The 16,929-nt window shown below is 39.9% G+C and overlaps 1 protein-coding gene across 4 annotated transcripts; it reads left to right on the top strand.

Moving 5' to 3' along the window:
- The first annotated feature begins 95 nt into the window (after nucleotides 1-95).
- fggy (FGGY carbohydrate kinase domain containing) lies at nucleotides 96-15,980 on the top strand. Of its 4 annotated transcripts, none has more exons than XM_031293474.2 (16): nucleotides 96-220; nucleotides 548-741; nucleotides 2,029-2,140; nucleotides 2,712-2,863; nucleotides 3,115-3,203; nucleotides 4,411-4,526; nucleotides 4,644-4,772; nucleotides 6,217-6,320; nucleotides 8,709-8,816; nucleotides 10,472-10,533; nucleotides 10,913-11,075; nucleotides 12,838-12,912; nucleotides 13,043-13,163; nucleotides 13,400-13,494; nucleotides 15,166-15,227; nucleotides 15,754-15,980. In XM_031293474.2, exons 2-16 carry the CDS (start codon nucleotides 559-561, stop codon nucleotides 15,833-15,835), a joined length of 1,653 nt encoding a protein of 550 aa, XP_031149334.1. In that variant the 5' UTR covers nucleotides 96-220; nucleotides 548-558; the 3' UTR covers nucleotides 15,836-15,980. The 4 variants fall into 4 exon arrangements, with proteins under 4 accessions (XP_031149334.1, XP_031149314.1, XP_035861145.1 ...); XM_031293454.2 differs by having other exon boundaries at nucleotides 120-158; XM_036005252.1 differs by lacking the exons at nucleotides 96-220; nucleotides 548-741; nucleotides 2,029-2,140 and having other exon boundaries at nucleotides 2,725-2,870.
- The last annotated feature ends 949 nt before the right edge of the window (nucleotides 15,981-16,929 follow it).

The following is a 16,929-nucleotide window of genomic DNA, read 5'->3' as shown; positions in this document are numbered from 1 at the left end:
CTCGTCCACTTTCGTTTTTTAAAGTAGCCCTCAGATGAACATAGTTCGGAGATCCCTAGTCTAGATGGACTTTACACGGCTCAGCGTTGAAAAAAAATCGACTTTGCCCTTTTTGGCCGGTTTCGCGTTCCGTCGCAGCCACCATCTCCAGCACAAAGGTACGCTTATCAGAAACTTAGAAGTGATGTTTCCTTCGCTGAAATGAGATTTTGATCTGCCGGTAAGTTCGGAGATTAGGAGATAGTTGTTCTAGCTCGTGTACAAATGTCCTCTATGTTTAATAACGTATGTTGTGAGCATTTAAAAAAGTTTATTCTGTGGAAATCATTGGTAGAAAATCTATGTTGCTGCACAGCGTTATCATATTCATTTGAGGACGATGATGTTTCAAAACATACACAATAAATCATTAGTGAAAAGCAAATGTACTATATACATGCGTTGATATCTGTTTTTTACTTCCATCTGTTTTGAAGCAGTCCATTAAATGTTGACATTGGCAGTGTAACCTGGTCAATAATTAACCCCCTGGGTCCTCTATATTCAGCTCGTCTCCTCATGGCGGAGGTCTATTATGTTGGGGTGGACGTGGGCACTGCCAGTGTGAGGGCTGCACTGGTGACCAGAGCTGGTCTGATAAAGAGCACTGCAGAGGAGCCCATCAGCATCTGGGAGCCCCAGTCTGACTACTATGTCCAGTCCTCCACTGAGATCTGGGAGAAATGCTGCACAGTTGTCAAGGTAGGGTGGCCTCTTCAGTGCAGTGGCACCCCCCCAATCCTATCAGATAAACTCATCCATACTGTAGACCAGGTGTCTTCAACGACTTTTAAGCCAAGGACCTCTTAACTGAAAGAGAAATGGATCTACTACATATATTGTATAAATAAAGGTGCATATTTAACTGGGCCTACAATAACGTGTAGGGTGGCCTAAAGCCTTTATATACATTTTTTGCATAGAATACTAAGCTTTTAAAATAGCCTTATAATTGTTGGAATGCTTTTATAAACATGTTTTCATTTTAAAACGTGGCACAGTAAATCCTCAGGATGAAGTGTATCTGTGGATGGCTACCTTAGTGACCACCTGTCCTTTAGGCCAGTAAGCCTATCCTCAGTGGGGATTTATATTTGCTAATAATATGTTGGATTCATGTTAAGACTTTTAACATGAAGAAATTAATAATCATTTGGAGGCCCCTTTGCATTGACTCTGAGGACCGCCTAGGGGTCCCGGACCCCCTGTTGAATATCCCTGCTGTAAACTACTGTAGACTAGAGGTGTTGAAATTAATCAAATAATCGATGCATCGACTCATGGACATGGACGATGCTGCATCGATAATCGGCCGGGCCATAATCGATTATTTCTGTTTATAATTTAATGTGTGCCTAACAACCATTCTGTTTTCATATTCTGTTATGTTTTGCACACATGTGCCATGTGCTCAGTGCTGTAGTTTTATATATCCAGTTTATTTAGTATTAGAGCACTGCACAATGTTTTGTTTTTGAAGCTTGAAAAGCTATGAATTAAATATCCTATATGGCTTTAATAGTAAAAATGTACTCGTCATGTTCCAAATGTGTTCATTTCAAATGATTTTAAAGTGGATGTGAAGTAACACGACATAAATATGGATATTGTCAGATTATTCTTTTCATACAATTGAATTGTCACTGTTTAGGTTGGTTTTGGTGAACTTTGCATTCCCGCTAATTTAGCGATTACTTTTAGCTAATATTGCAACTGTTTATCCATTACTTTTAACTTGAACTAATATTGCAAGCTTTTATCTATTACTGTTTGTAGTATTGCTACTGTTTATCCATTCAAAAACGTTGATCATTTGTGAAAATAAATCCATTTTTATAATTATGTCACTGTAACACACAATGTATATTGAACTATGATGCAGTGCCTGCTAATGTATTCATACATACCATATTACAGTCACTCCACAGATATTATTAATCTGTAAAAGCATTGACATAATGTCTCAGACCATATTTGTATCTGTTCCAGCGAGTTACCCAAAGTGTGAAGAGGAGTCAAATACGAGGGATCGGCTTTGATGCCACCTGCTCTCTAGTGGTTTTGGACCAAAGTTTCCAGCCTGTGCCAGTCTGTCAGGATGGTAAGTGAAACATTTTTCTCCCTTTTATAGCCTGACCCTTGTACCTCACACATCACTCATATTTTTTGCTTCAGGAAAGCACCATTTACACCTAAGTAAGTACACACTGTGGTTATTAAGAGTGGACTTAATAATGTTTTTAAAATGTTGATTGTAAAATGTTACTAGAATGGATCTTTGGAGCGTTTTGGCATGAAACCTTTCAGTTGTTGAGTTTTGCTTGGACAAGTGTTGTTTTAGTCTAATGTAATAGGATACTTTATTGATCCCAGAAGGTAAAACCCTTAAGGTTAAAGGTCAGGGTAAGCTACGGATTTGTCAATTATTGAAAATTAGTCAAAATGGATGCAGGGGTCAGGGCCCAGATATTGAGGTTAAATGACTAAATTAATGATTATATGCTACGTAGATATTACATATATATCACAGTCAGAGTTTTGTTTATCATCTCCTAATAGAACAATTCAATCTTAGAATTCCATCTGGGTTCAGTCCATGCAGTATTGGCTATTTGGTATATTTTATTTACATTTTGCATTCTACCCCCTTCCTCTTTTCTCTTCTTTCCCAGGTGACAGACAAAGGAACGTGGTGATGTGGATGGACCATCGCGCTGAAGAGCAGGCCGCTCGTATAACCAACACAGGCCACAGAGTCCTGAGCAGGGTGGGAGGGGTCATGTCACCAGAGATGCAACCCCCTAAGCTGCTCTGGCTCAAAGAGGTGAGAGGTGAGCGAGGTCACCACAGGACCACTGATCTCTATATGTTTTATTGTCGCTCTCTGTATTGGTTTGTCAGCATGTGTGTGGTGGTGTTTTAGTTTTTCAGCCTTATCCACCGTTTTTCGGGGAAGCGTCTGATAGATGAACGCTTCCTGAAGGTGGTTTTATGGTCTGTTAGTACGTGCATGTGCTGTTACTGCTCACTGATCATGGGGTTCACTAGCACACATTTCTCTTGTCTTTTAATCAGAATCTGAGAGAAAGCTGCTGGAACAAAGCTGGACACTTTTTCGACCTTCCAGACTTCCTGTCTTGGAAGGCAACAGGCTCTTTGACACGGTGAGCTTTGTTCGATGATGGTCATTGTGACTGTTTGATTGTTTAAAGCATCTGTTTACCATCTGTTTACATGTGTAAAAGTGTTTAATACACAAATTTCAGAGTGGGATTGAAATGGGTTTACCATTTACGGTGACCTACAAATTGTTGACTACAGTATTATAATAAGGGGAAGATAAGCTGATGAAACATTATCCTTTTCATCAAATGTCTGTTTAAAAGAAAGGATAGGGTTGTCCTATAAAGCAGGCAAAGTTCCAAGAAATATGTCTTTTATCATGGACAAACTGTTTTTGATACTGTGGCCTTCACCAGATTCTGAAAATCTCTTAGCAGTCCGCCCCCATTTTGTAGAGGGGGGTGGGGCGGGGGGCAGATGTTCAGGGTTAAATAAAAGATTAACAGAGTATACACATATAAGTAGTTTACATAATCTGAAAGCTGTCTGGAACCTGAAAATGAATTTCAGATGCAGCTCAGCCCTGTGTGTCAAGTTTAGTTCTAGTCATAAATCATTGTTATTGTTGTTATATTATTGTAATTTCTTACCACTCAAAAAAACGTATTCAACAAAAAAATGGTTAAAAAAACAAACCACATTAAGACACCAAGACCCTGAGGAACACCACCGGAAAATCAAGCTGTGATTTGGTATCAAAAACTTTTGACATTTGGAGATTTCTAACAGAATTGTATTTTTTGGCAATTGGATGGCCAGCATGTCTGTTCTTCATACATCATCTGGATGCCCTAGTTCTCTAGTTTGTGTTTGTAAAGTTTCATGAGGCTGTGATTATCCTATTATTATTATTATCCTAAGTTTCAAAAGGTGGTCTCCCATACAATGAAATGGCTCCTATGGGGACTAACATCCTCACACATGAATGAAATAGGGCTCTTTGAATCCACAAGATTCTCTGCTTTCCAGTCATACCCAATGCATGCATTTCTAAGACTGTTTAGGGGACCTGTAAAGGGGAGACTTGTGGGTAATTATAGATCCAATTTTCATTCAGATATCCTGAGGTGAGAGGTCAAGGGACCCATTTGAAAATGGTCATGCCAGTTTTTCTCCTAGCCATAAATACCCTAAATATAGAGCGTTATGCAGCCCCCTTCTCTCTAGCTTCAAAACGGAGGCCGCTACAGTTAATGTGACCCCGTGTTGTACTTCAATTTTACAGTAGTATTTGGCGTTGTTTCACAGGTCTTTATGTACTCTGTTGTGTAAATGGACGTATTGCCCTCCAGAAGGATGGGATGCTGGTTTTTGGACTAGCATTGGAATGGAGGATATCCTCGAAAACAACTTTTCCAAAATAGGTAAAAGACATGAACAAACACGCTTCTTATTAATTGCACGTGAGATTTTAAGAACACCTGAAAATATTGCTAAGAAATTTCACAGAGCGTTTATGTTCCGATCTTTTCAAACACCAGGCAGCACGACATGTTCTCCAGGGATCCCGTTGGGAGACGGACTCACCCAGGAGGCAGCAGCAGATTTGGGTTTAGAGCCAGGAACTGCAGTTGGTGCTTCTGTCATTGATGCTCATGCTGGAGGCCTTGGTATTACATTCTAAACCTGTTTATTGAACCAGTCTCCTCTCCAAATACATCTATTTTTTTCTAAGCTGTCGGTAGCTTTGCATGTTCCACATAGCTTTGAGAGTTAATAGTTTTTAAAATATAACCTCTCATAACTGTAACATCATCTGTAACGTCATCAGGAAGATGTACAGGGCAAATTTATGTTTACCAATCTTGCCAGACCTTAAGACTTCAAAAAGACGCCAAAGGGAGGAGGGAGGCAGAAGATTTCATGTTTATATCTACTGTAAAGTTCAAGTTTTGGGTGGGTATAAGACCAATCTCTTGGAGTGTCAAAAATGAAAATGTCCATCCACTAGGGAGCATAAATAAACTTAACAAACAACATTACTGGTTACATATTAATATTTATTATGCACAAGTATTAGGTTTAGCATACTTGTGGTGATAGAGAATGTCAGGGGCTCGTCAACACTATATTTCAATCTTAGGGGAATGTAAATATCCACTGCACGTTCTTGGAATAGTTTCAGAATCTCGTGTAAGCTGAAAACCTGAGTCCGGAACCTGAGACAAGACAATAAAATGTCCCAACAGCAAAGGGCTCATTCTCTGGGGTAAATGACGGTACGTTTTAAAGCAATCTGTCAAGTGGATTTTTAGATTTCTTGTGCACAAATTGTGGTCTGTGGTGCTAGATGAAAGGCCAGGGCTCTAGGGAACCTGAATATCATCCTACAGAATGTTGACGACACTCTGAGCCAATAGTTCAGTCAAGATAAAAAAATAATATTTGTTTAATTTGTTTTTGCATTTTTGCCTTGTTAGATAGCCGACAGTAGAGGTGATAGAAGATGGGGATGACGTGTAATAAGATCCCTGATTAGATTTGAAGCTGGGATGTTGCGGTAACTTACAAACATTTTAATTAAATGCAACAAACAGATGTCTGTTTAAAATGGTTAGCTATTGTATCTGTGAGCAGCAGTCGACAATTCCTCTGGTTCAGAAATCCTAACCATCTGGTTTTGTTCTGGGAGATAAACTGCTCATGAACTCTGCCCTCTGACCTCTGCCTATCACACGTTGTCGTATCAGTCAGAGGCTAAAACACTCTGCACTTTTAGTTGTCATGCATGTCACATTGATGTACACCCCCTACCCCCGCGCCTAGAAGAATCTTCCACCTTAAACTCAAACCAGCTTGACAAACATTATTCCAGCAGTTAGTGTCACTGCTGAATTCCATGTGAAAGTTAGAAAAAACACTTTAAAAACACACAAAAGGATTTAAAGCTTTTCATTTGCTAATCATTGGGATATGTCCCTGACCGATGCTCTGACAGGAGTTTTGTGAATAAAAAAAAATAATATAATGTATGTAATATTATAATAATATAATACAGTGTGTATTTTTCCCCCCGCAAAATAAATTTAAAATGTGTAATTTTACTCTTTCCAGGTGTGATGGGTGCAGATGTAAAAGGCTTTTACTTGCCCTGTGAGGACCAGCCAATTACCTCCCGCATGGCGATGATCTGTGGGACGTCAACCTGTCACATGGCGGTGAGCGGTTTACAGCTACATTCCACCTGCTGTGTGACTTTTTGAAAAATGCTCTTGAATATAGTATAGTATAGATATGGTGTGAACTCCATGATGACACTTGCACACTTTTTCTGAACTTGGAGGTGGTTTAAAACATAGCTAATACTATGCGATCTATCAAAAGTAATGTTATAATAAATAACCTTTCCCATTCATGCTGATAGCAGGACCACCCTGAATGTTTCCGTCTCATGTGTCATTTTTACACGCATCATATGTTTATTGATTTATTTATTTATTTTTTTTTTTTATTGTATGGAGACTTAAATGATCCTGTCTGCACAGTTAATAGCAGTAACTGTGAGTAGTGAAGCAAATTGTCGACACATTAGATTAGACAGACTTTTCTTGATCCCAAATTGGGAAATTACAGTGCTACAGCAGCAAAATATCAGACACACAGCACACATACAGAATATACAAGAAATAATAAATAGGAAGAGAACAAATATTCAAAAAGATAAAAAAATATATATATACAGTGAGGAAAATAAGTATTTGAACACCCTGCTATTTTGCAAGTTCTCCCACTTAGAAATCATGGAGGGGTCTGAAATTGTCATCGTAGGTGCATGTCCACTGTGAGAGACATAATCTAAAAAAAAAATCCAGAAATCACAATGTATGATTTTTTAACAATTTATTTGTATGATACAGCTGCAAGTAAGTATTTGAACACCTGAGAAAATCAATGTTAATATTTGGTACAGTAGCCTTTGTTCGCAATTACAGAGGTCAAACGTTTCCTGTAGTTTTTCACCAGGTTTGCACACACTGCAGGAGGGATTTTGGCCCACTCCTCCACACAGATCTTCTCTAGATCAGTCAGGTTTCTGGGCTGTCGCTGAGAAACACGGAGTTTGAGCTCCCTCCAAAGATTCTCTATTGGGTTTAGGTCTGGAGACTGGCTAGGCCACGCCAGAACCTTGATATGCTTCTTACAGAGCCACTCCTTGGTTATCCTGGCTGTGTGCTTCGGGTCATTGTCATGTTGGAAGACCCAGCCTCGACCCATCTTCAATGCTCTAACTGAGGGAAGGAGGTTGTTCCCCAAACTCTCGCAATACATGGCCCCGGTCATCCTCCCCTTAATACAGTGCAGTCGCCCTGTCCCATGTGCAGAAAAACACCCCCAAAGCATGATGCTACCACCCCCATGCTTCACAGTAGGGATGGTGTTCTTGGGATGGTACTCATCATTCTTCTTCCTCCAAACACAGTTAGTGGAATTATGACCAAAAAGTTCTATTTTGGTCTCATCTGACCACATGACTTTCTCCCATGACTCCTCTGGATCATCCAAATGGTCATTGGCAAACTTAAGACGGGCCTTGACATGTGCTGGTTTAAGCAGGGGAACCTTCCGTGCCATGCATGATTTCAAACCATGACGTCTTAGTGTATTACCAACAGTAACCTTGGAAACGGTGGTCCCAGCTCTTTTCAGGTCATTGACCAGCTCCTTCCGTGTAGTTCTGGGCTGATTTCTCACCTTTCTTAGGATCATTGAGACCCCACGAGGTGAGATCTTGCATGGAGCCCCAGTCCGAGGGAGACTGACAGTCATGTTTAGCTTCTTCCATTTTCTAATGATTGCTCCAACAGTGGACCTTTTTTCACCAAGCTGCTTGGCAATTTCCCCGTAGCCCTTTCCAGCCTTGTGGAGGTGTACAATTTTGTCTCTAGTGTCTTTGGACAGCTCTTTGGTCTTGGCCATGTTAGTAGTTGGATTCTTACTGATTGTATGGGGTGGACAGGTGTCTTTATGCAGCTAAAGACACCTGAAAAAGGTGCATCTAATTTAGGATAATAAATGGAGTGGAGGTGGACATTTTAAAGGCAGACTAACAGGTCTTTGAGGGTCAGAATTCTAGCTGATAGACAGGTGTTCAAATACTTATTTGCAGCTGTATCATACAAATAAATAGTTAAAAAATCATATATTGTGATTTCTGGATTTCTTTTTTTTAGATTATGTCTCTCACAGTGGACATGCACCTACGATGACAATTTCAGACCCCTCCATGATTTCTAAGTGGGAGAACTTGCAAAATAGCAGGGTGTTCAAATACTTATTTTCCTCACTGTATATATACAAATGAAAGAATGTACATACGTATTTACAAGTTGGGAAAAACAATGTGCAACTACTTAAATAGTATTTATAAAGATGTAAGTAAACCTATGTTTGTGCAAGTTGCACTTCTTCTTTTGTTAATCTAAAATGGGTTTCCATTACAGTATTTCTGTTAGCTTTTTACTACAGCCATAACTATCTCTTTGTAGATTGTAAGTGTGATATACAGTGCTAACTGAAACATGACATTTTTCATTCATATGTATCAGATCAGCGAGCAGCCTCTGTTTGTGCCAGGAGTGTGGGGGCCCTGCCTGTCTGCCATGGTGCCGGGCATGTGGCTCAACGAGGGAGGACAGAGTGCTACAGGAAGGCTGGTCAGTCCTCCGTCAAGCTATATGCAGGATTTCACTGAGCCGCTTTTTGCTGTGCAGCAACAGAAAACTGTATGCAAGTCAGGCCTGTAACAGTTATTACATATTTGTCTAATTGTCAATATTTTTACATAATCGCGGTTTCTTTGTTTAACAGCAATTAATTGCTGAAGTTAGCTAAGGTCTTAAGGTGTATGACTGGTAATTGTTCATTTTGTTTAGATATGCCAAATTGTAATTATATAGGCTAAGTGATTATTGCTCGGACTATATCTTTTTATTATTTCAATTGTTAGTTGTTGGCACTTGACCCTATACATGTTCATAGCAACAAAAATGAAAAGGGTGGTGGCCGGGTTGGTTCAGTGAGTAGAGCAGGCGCACATATACTGAGAGGTTTATGCCTCGACGCAGAGATCCAGGGTTCGAGTCCGACCTCTGACGATTTCCTGCATGTCTTCCCCCTCTCTCTCCCCTTTCTCACCTACCTGTCCTGTCATTATTATTATTCTGAGACAATTAATTGTACAGCAAAATTTGGAATTGTTACAGCTCTAATGCAAACCCGTTTGAGTCGTGATTCACTTGGATATTTAACCCGACTCTTAAATTAACTCACGAGCCGCGAGTCTCTAGTATCATTAACTCGGATCAGTTGAGTCCTACTACAATTCAATCTAAAATGATAACAGCGCCACACACAAACCTCTTGCAACATTAGCTACTACTAGTCCTAGCCATCTCAGCTGCCAAAAGCTTTATAACTTACAATTTCGTAAGCAATCACAAGTCAACTCGACTGAGTGAGCAGAGAGACAGTCCGAGACACAACTTCCCGACCTGCAGACTCAGAGCCGGAAACATTGCAAGCTCACAGACCACTCGAGAACACACGAGCCCTCGACGACCCACGAGTCCTCGATGACTCACGAGTCCTCGACGACCCGTGAGCTCCCGTGCGAGTCAGTCAGTCGCGCGAATCAGCCGGCTACGTTGTCATGAGTGGATCATTCTGTAGCAGACGAGCGAGTGAACTTCACTCGAGCTCAGGGTGATGACTCATGAGTTGTCGATGCTCGCGCGAGTCAATCAATTGCGCGAATCAGCCGGCTATGAGTGGATCTGTAGCAAACGAGCGAGTGAAGCCTCTCATCGAGCTCAGGGTAACGCAAATCAACAACAAAAGCCATTCTTTCACTTCTGAAATAACATACAATGTTCTCCACGTAGCCTAGCTAGGCCTACTGTAGGTTTTGGTGTATAAATGTAGTATGTTAAAATGCAATTAGGTCGAGCAGCAGACAGTCCGAAACATTGTAAGCTCGCCTCGGCTCCCCTATAGATCAATACTGACTCAAGTGACTCGCACAACCCGGATCGGTTTAGTGAGTGACTCAGAATAACCCGAATCCTTAAAAGGAATCAAGTTTGCCAGGCCTAAATGCAAGTTGAGACAAAATGTATACAATCAATGTGTAAATGTACCTAAAAGACACCCGGACGTGAGCCACATAAACAACGTTTAAAAGCAGTCTGTCTGTTCTATAACATCACTGTAAGCTCCAGTGACTTTACATGGGATTTTGTAATTGTTTTTTAAATGTATCGTGTCATCTGTAATCCTTTCCGTTAAACTGTGTTGCTCTCTCCTCCCTCAGATCGAGCACATGGTGAAGGGCCACGCCGCCTACACGCAGCTCCAGGAAGAGGCTCAGCAGAGGTCAGCTGACGTTAAATAATGTTTTAGTAAGCTTTTTGGGAAGATAACAAGTTTAATAAGGTTAAGTATTCTTTACAACTTGACTATAATGTGGACGTTGCAAATAAAGTGATATAATTTTTAATTGTTTGTTTTTCTTAACATTTACTTAGAATTAAATAAAAAATGCCCTGACCATGCTCGCCCACCGACTTGGCTTACTGCAACACTTAAAGAGATGTTATGAGTAACACCTGTGCTTGTTCTGCTATGTCATTTTAAAATGTCTTCAGTGGTAAAAGCCTGCAGCATTTTCTAAATAAATGATTGTCCATACAACATCTTTAATGTTTTTTCATCAGACTGGGCTCTGTATTTGCTTACTGTTATTTCCCCCCAGAGTTCCCTTCACTGGCGTGAACATCTACAGCTATCTGAACAGCCATCTGAGTTCAATGGCTAACTCCCGTATTACTGTTGACCTGCTGGCCTCCAGTCTTCATGTGTGGCCGGACTTCCATGGGAATAGATCACCCCTGGCTGACCCCACCTTGAAAGGCATGGTGAGGAAACATGAGTCACATCTTCATGTGACTTATTACACAATATGTTATTGATCAAAGCACGGGTTTTTTAGTTTATTTACTGCACTAACCTACTAACAGAGGCATACTTTTAAAGTATGCTTCAGTGGTCCAATCGTATCATTTTAGTAAATGAAGAATTTTAATTAGTTAAAGTGACAATATGTAACTTTCAGTTTGTGTTGATTCTAGTGGCCGCTTTGGACAAAAGCGGTAGTGTTTTTACCATATCTTCTGTCGTAAAGGTCTTTTCTTTACGGTGCTGTATTGCTCCCTGTAGATTACTGAGTTAGTGTTACTGGGAGGTCATATAGTCACGATGAATGTTTTGCTAAGACAGGGGAAAAGAAAATAGTATGCCAACACAAACACGGACTAAATGAATAAAACGTCCACACTAAATGGAAGGAGGACATAATTTAATGTCTGCTACTGACGTACAACCACATTGCGCAATGTAAAGTTATTTTATTAATGAAATAGACATATTTCATACCTGAGGGCCTATTCGGGTGGGTTTTGAATCATTAACAATCCCTTAATTCTCTCCATCTTTTAAAAGCCTGACTGAAGTTGACTCTTGTCTTTCACTTTCCCTTTTAGATTTTATTTGTTCTTTGTTTAATTTCCTCCTTTCCTGTGAATGGTCCTGCCCCAGTATCAGCCATAACTACAACAGATAAAATAACATTAAAATACAATTAGGCCTATATAAAGAAATCTCCTGCTGCCTTTTACCTGGCTGGATACGCTAACACAGACTTTTCCAGTGTTACAAAGAAATCTGTGACCCATCAGAATGTGTTACTGTAGCGCCATCTACCTGCCACAAATCATTCTGTGACTTTGCGTGGGAAAAACGGACCCAGGCAGAGGCCTTACTAAAAACTATATACAAATAGCGTTCTTTTCACTGTTAGCCTCGTTTGCTGTTACAGGTCATTTAAGATCATTGTATGTATAAATGACAGAGCTTCAGAAACATTAAAAAGTTACATATATTCACTTTAAGGATAGAAATAATGTGGTGTTAGTCGTATGTCCTCCCAAGAAGCTGCTTGTTGAATGTATTATGAAATTCGTTTAATTTAACATTTTGGGAAAAAAAGGTCATTTGCTTTCTTTTTGAGAGTTAGATGAGAACATTGATACCACTCTGATATTGTTCTCATCTAAATGTTAGAAATTAAACTAAATAACTGTATTTCCCAAAATGTTGAACTACTCTTTTAAACAAAATAATTTCACCAAACAGTTAGCTAGCAGCTAATTAAAGCAGTTATGTGCACAAAGCACCACAGTCAGGCTCAGGGTCAATCCTCATTGCATACCAAAATATCTGAATTTCTTGGTGTACAGATATCGCCTTTCATTTTTTTTAACATTGCATTGACAACAGTTTACATTCACTTTAAAGGATTTCACAGACGTATTATGATTTTGTCAGTGCAAAGAATAAAACTTAAAATGAAAGTGCGTCACAGTTGAGCCACTGAAATGATTTCTGTGTTCAGTAAGCTAATTATTGTTTCCAGACCATATCTGTCGTTCCAGGAAGCAGGAAGCCAGGAAGCAGAGAACTGTTGAATATTGTTTCGACTGAATCACTGGTGATTTGAGATACCAGACCCTCAATGACAGCTCTGCTTTCCCGTAACACTTTGTTGGTGAATGCACCCATCCGGTGACTCCTGTTATTGAGCGCTGAGACATTTTCGAATGACACATTACTGTTTTTCAGGTGATCGGACTGCCACTCTCCCAAACCTTGGATGACTTGGCCCTGCTCTATTTGGCCACTATACAAGCCCTCGCTGTGAGTCTTCTGTGTTCAGATGACTGACTCTGAGCCTCAGTCTGACAACCTAGTACCTTAAAGTGTGAAGGTAGGTTGTATTTGTTTACTTGTAACCTGATTCCCCTTTTATCTTCGTATCTGGTTTCAGCTTGGTACTCTTCATATTCTGGAGGCCATGAAAGAAGCAGGACATGACATCAGAACCCTCTTCCTGTGTGGCGGGTTGAGCAAAAATGCCCTGTTTGTCCAGATTCACGCCAACGCTACAGGTATAAAATCCTAACTAACTAAGGGACGATGATAGCTTTGGAGAAAGCTTTGATATTGTGAATGACAATTTAACTAAATAGACATTGTACCCAAAAATATTAAATAATGGTAACACAAAAACGTTTAGGTTCTCTACAATTTTAACTAAATTGTACACATTGTTATGAAAACTTTTGTTATATTGTCCATGGAGGCTTTAGCCAAATCCACTTTTTTTCAATGTTGTCCTTTTCAGGATTGCCTGTGGTGTTGCCTGACCAGACGGAGGCGGTGTTATTAGGTGCAGCAATCCTGGGTGCATGTGCATCACAGGACTACAGCACTATACAGGTGGAGTGGCACACAGACACATACAGTATCATAACTAGGGCATAAAATGGATAGGGGCTTAGGCAGAAAAGGCTTTTAAGACTTCATTTGTTGGGTTCAATTTGTAGTGTCCTTGTGTGCTTTTAAACACAGGTTCTTAATGAATGTACCAATATTCACACCATTGCTGGTGAGTCATGTTATGAAAAATGCCTGGAAAAAGTACAGTTGTTTTTTTGGTTTTTACTAGATTACAAGATACATTTGATTTTTTTCTTACAAAAACACCACACAAAATCACACAGATTGTCAAAAATATGTAATTAGTCTTGGAACTTGGACCTGGAAATGTGGTGTACATGTAGTAGTGTTCCAATGGTAATACACTTCACATCATGAATACCCACAGTGGGAATTTGCGTTTGCTACTTTATGCAAGTGGGAAAAATAGTATAAACCAGTATCCTCATGCTGAATATTGCATAAGAGAGGAGGTACTGTATGTGGTTTTGTACTCCTAAATGCACTGCTGTGTGTGTGTGTGTGTGTGTGTGTGTGTGTGTGTGTGTGTGTGTGTGTGTGTGTGTGTGTACACTCCTAAATGCACTGCTGTGTGTGTGTGTGTGTGTGTGTGTTTGTGTACTCCTAAAGCACTGCTGTGTGTGTGTGTGTGTGTGTATACTCCTAAATGCACTGCTGTGTGTGTGTGTGTGTGTGTGTGTGTGTGTGTGTGTGTGTGTGTGTTACAGCTTGGTTCCCAAAAATACAATGTTTGTATATGTTCAAAACACTAGATCATTTATCTCCCAACTGGATAGCATCTTTAATTAAATCCCCCCTACCTCCTAAATGCCCACTTCTTGCAAACCACACACCTCCTGTTTGTAATGCAGTCTTATTATTGTAAAATTGTCTCAAGCCAAACCCAAAATAATTTTTTTTTTTTTTTTTTTTCCAGAGACACAGCAGACATTATACAGTTGTTTCCACAGTCTGTAGTACTCCTCACGAAGAGCAAACCGAACTTCATGTGCGAAATCAGTGGCGTGTCCCTTTTAAAAAAAAGTGTTTATTTTGTAATATATTTAGCAGTTTGCGATCCAATCTTCTTGTTTTGTAGTCTAATAAAATGGACCTCAAAAACGTGAAATGCCAAGCCATTAGGCACACAGCACATATCTCATCACTGGCTCAATGCCTCCATCTGCTGGGTGGAACCAAAACACAAAGTATAAAGTGCATGGCTCTGCTTGCTTCAGTCACAGAGAAGATTTGCGCATAGCGTGTTTAAGATGTAAAGTGATTATTACATCTTTTGCGAGGTCAAGCTATCATCCCTTGGTGTCTCAGTACCAGAGCTTGGAGCACAAGAGAATGACAAGCCTTTAAGCCAGATATACTAAAAATAAGACATTGTTTGGACTAGGCAGCACCTGTCGACCCATATTCAGCCATAACTTCTGCAGGCAATTGTTGTGTCTGATCCTCTTGGCTGCACACAGTCAACCGGCTGGATTTTGTAGGTAGGTTCAGACAGCAGAGAGGCCCTGCACTGCATTAGTCATAAACCTAACCACAACAAAACCACTGCAGTTGGCTGGTGTTAATATAACTGGGTCACGGCAGGCCTGAAACGGAATGTGCATAACGTGATTTATTGAGTGATATTTGTCTTTGCTATTTATGTTTTAGGAGGCAATGAAGGGAATGGCTAAAGTGGGGAAAGTTGTTCAGCCTGACTATGAGCTCCAGAGGTGAGACAGAGAGATTTTCTTTTAGTATTTGGTTAAAGTTATGGTTGTTGTAATGGTCTGTGGGATAGTAACATAAATGTATGAAATATATGTGATGCTCAATTCAATAAGAATACATCATATCAACATTTTTTATCCAAACAAATGTTGGCTTCTTCAACAACTCACCTTTTCATAGGAACCACTTTAAAAAAAAATAGTTTCTACCTTATTCCGACTATTCATGTAATGTCCTATACATATATGCAATTTAAAAAATATATATTTTATGCTTATGATTTTATTTCTAATGTGAAGCAAATTGCATTGCATTTGAATGTGCAAAGTGGCATATACAAATAAAGATTGCTTGAGTTACAAGTAACCAAAATGTATAACATTGGACTAGCACAGTCAAGGTTAGGTTGTGAGGGAACTTCACTATGTAAGACGTCTGCATGTTTTATTATTACAATGAAATGTGAAACCTACAGTTCTATGCAACACATTTGTGTTATTAATTTTCTGCACGTCTTACTTTTCTCAGCTTCTATGAGAGAAAGTACAAAGTGTTTCTGCGACTGTTTGCCCACCAGAGGGAGTACCAGGCCCTCATGAACCAGAGATGACACTGCTGGTGGGAGGCGGCCGAGCTGGAACTGACTCTCTCTGACGTAATAGTGATGACAAATCCACACACTGAAAACGGGAACAGAAGTCTTAGCCCTGCTGCTTTTACTTTTCGTCTCAATTAACATAACTTGAAGGACAACAGCTTTCTGAGGTTAATATCTGTCAGCAGGTTTAGTTGATTCCGAGTTGGTGAGTGGTGCCAGAGTTAAGACTTCACACATGCAGGAATTCAAACCACCTGGCAGATGACAGTAGAGGAGACCTCTATTAGACAAGCTGTTGGAGCTTTCCATGGCTGTCTGCCTTTTAGATCCACTGCTGCTGTTCTGCCCAAAATTAAAAGGAGGATGCAGGAGTGCATGCGGTGACATCAACAGATTGAGTGGCCCCTCCGCTCCATCCAAAGTCAAATACCGTCATGTACTGTCACCTTCACCTATTCTTAATAATTAAAATTATTCAGACAGAACAGAACTGTGCTCATGCCTTTCACTGTCACTCCAACCTAATGATATATAATTTAGTGTGCTCCAACTCATACATTTTTAAACAGCTTGTCCTTTGTTCTGTCTTCACTGCATTTCATCTTATTCTTCTATTTCTGTTGCCGGCAGTTCCCAGGATCAAAGTTGATAAGCTCATCACTGATGCTGTGGACACGGTGAGAGGGAACGCCAAATCCCAGACAGCTGAGTTAACAGCCACCTTCAAACAGAACTACCTTATGATAGAGAAGGGTCATGGAGAGTGCTGCTGGCCAGAGCTAAAAAACTCATGCAGGTGCTTCTAAATCATTCTTTAGGCAAAAAAAATTAACTTTAATCCTTTTATTGTCCCCCACAGGTGACATTTTTTTACATCAAACACTCAACCCTCAGCGTATAGATACAGTAAATCAATAAGACTTTTAGTGAAATGTATAGTTTGGCCCGGCAAACCCACTGCAAAGTTAAACTAGTTAAACTAATCAGTTATGTAATAAACAGTTTAAACATGTGTAACTAACTGTGTTTAATGAAGTACACCTGTCAGATAAAATGAGTACACAGGCATGGAAATAACATTGTTTGCATCCTTTGTGTAATTAGCA

This window comes from Sander lucioperca, chromosome 9 (genome assembly GCF_008315115.2).
Source record: "Sander lucioperca isolate FBNREF2018 chromosome 9, SLUC_FBN_1.2, whole genome shotgun sequence".
Taxonomy (NCBI): Eukaryota; Metazoa; Chordata; class Actinopteri; order Perciformes; family Percidae; genus Sander; species Sander lucioperca.
The sequence above is the reverse complement of the archived record's forward strand: the minus strand, read 5'-3'. Positions and strand labels throughout refer to the sequence as shown.

Coding starts and splice junctions, on each gene's coding strand:
- fggy (XM_031293474.2), top strand. CDS start 559: ATGGCGGAGGTCTATTATGTTGGGGTGGACGTGGGCACTGCCAGTGTG. Junction 6,321..8,708: donor CGTCAACCTGTCACATGGCG/GTGAGCGGTTTA, acceptor CATATGTATCAG/ATCAGCGAGCAGCCTCTGTT. Junction 8,817..10,471: donor AGAGTGCTACAGGAAGGCTG/GTCAGTCCTCCG, acceptor CTCCTCCCTCAG/ATCGAGCACATGGTGAAGGG.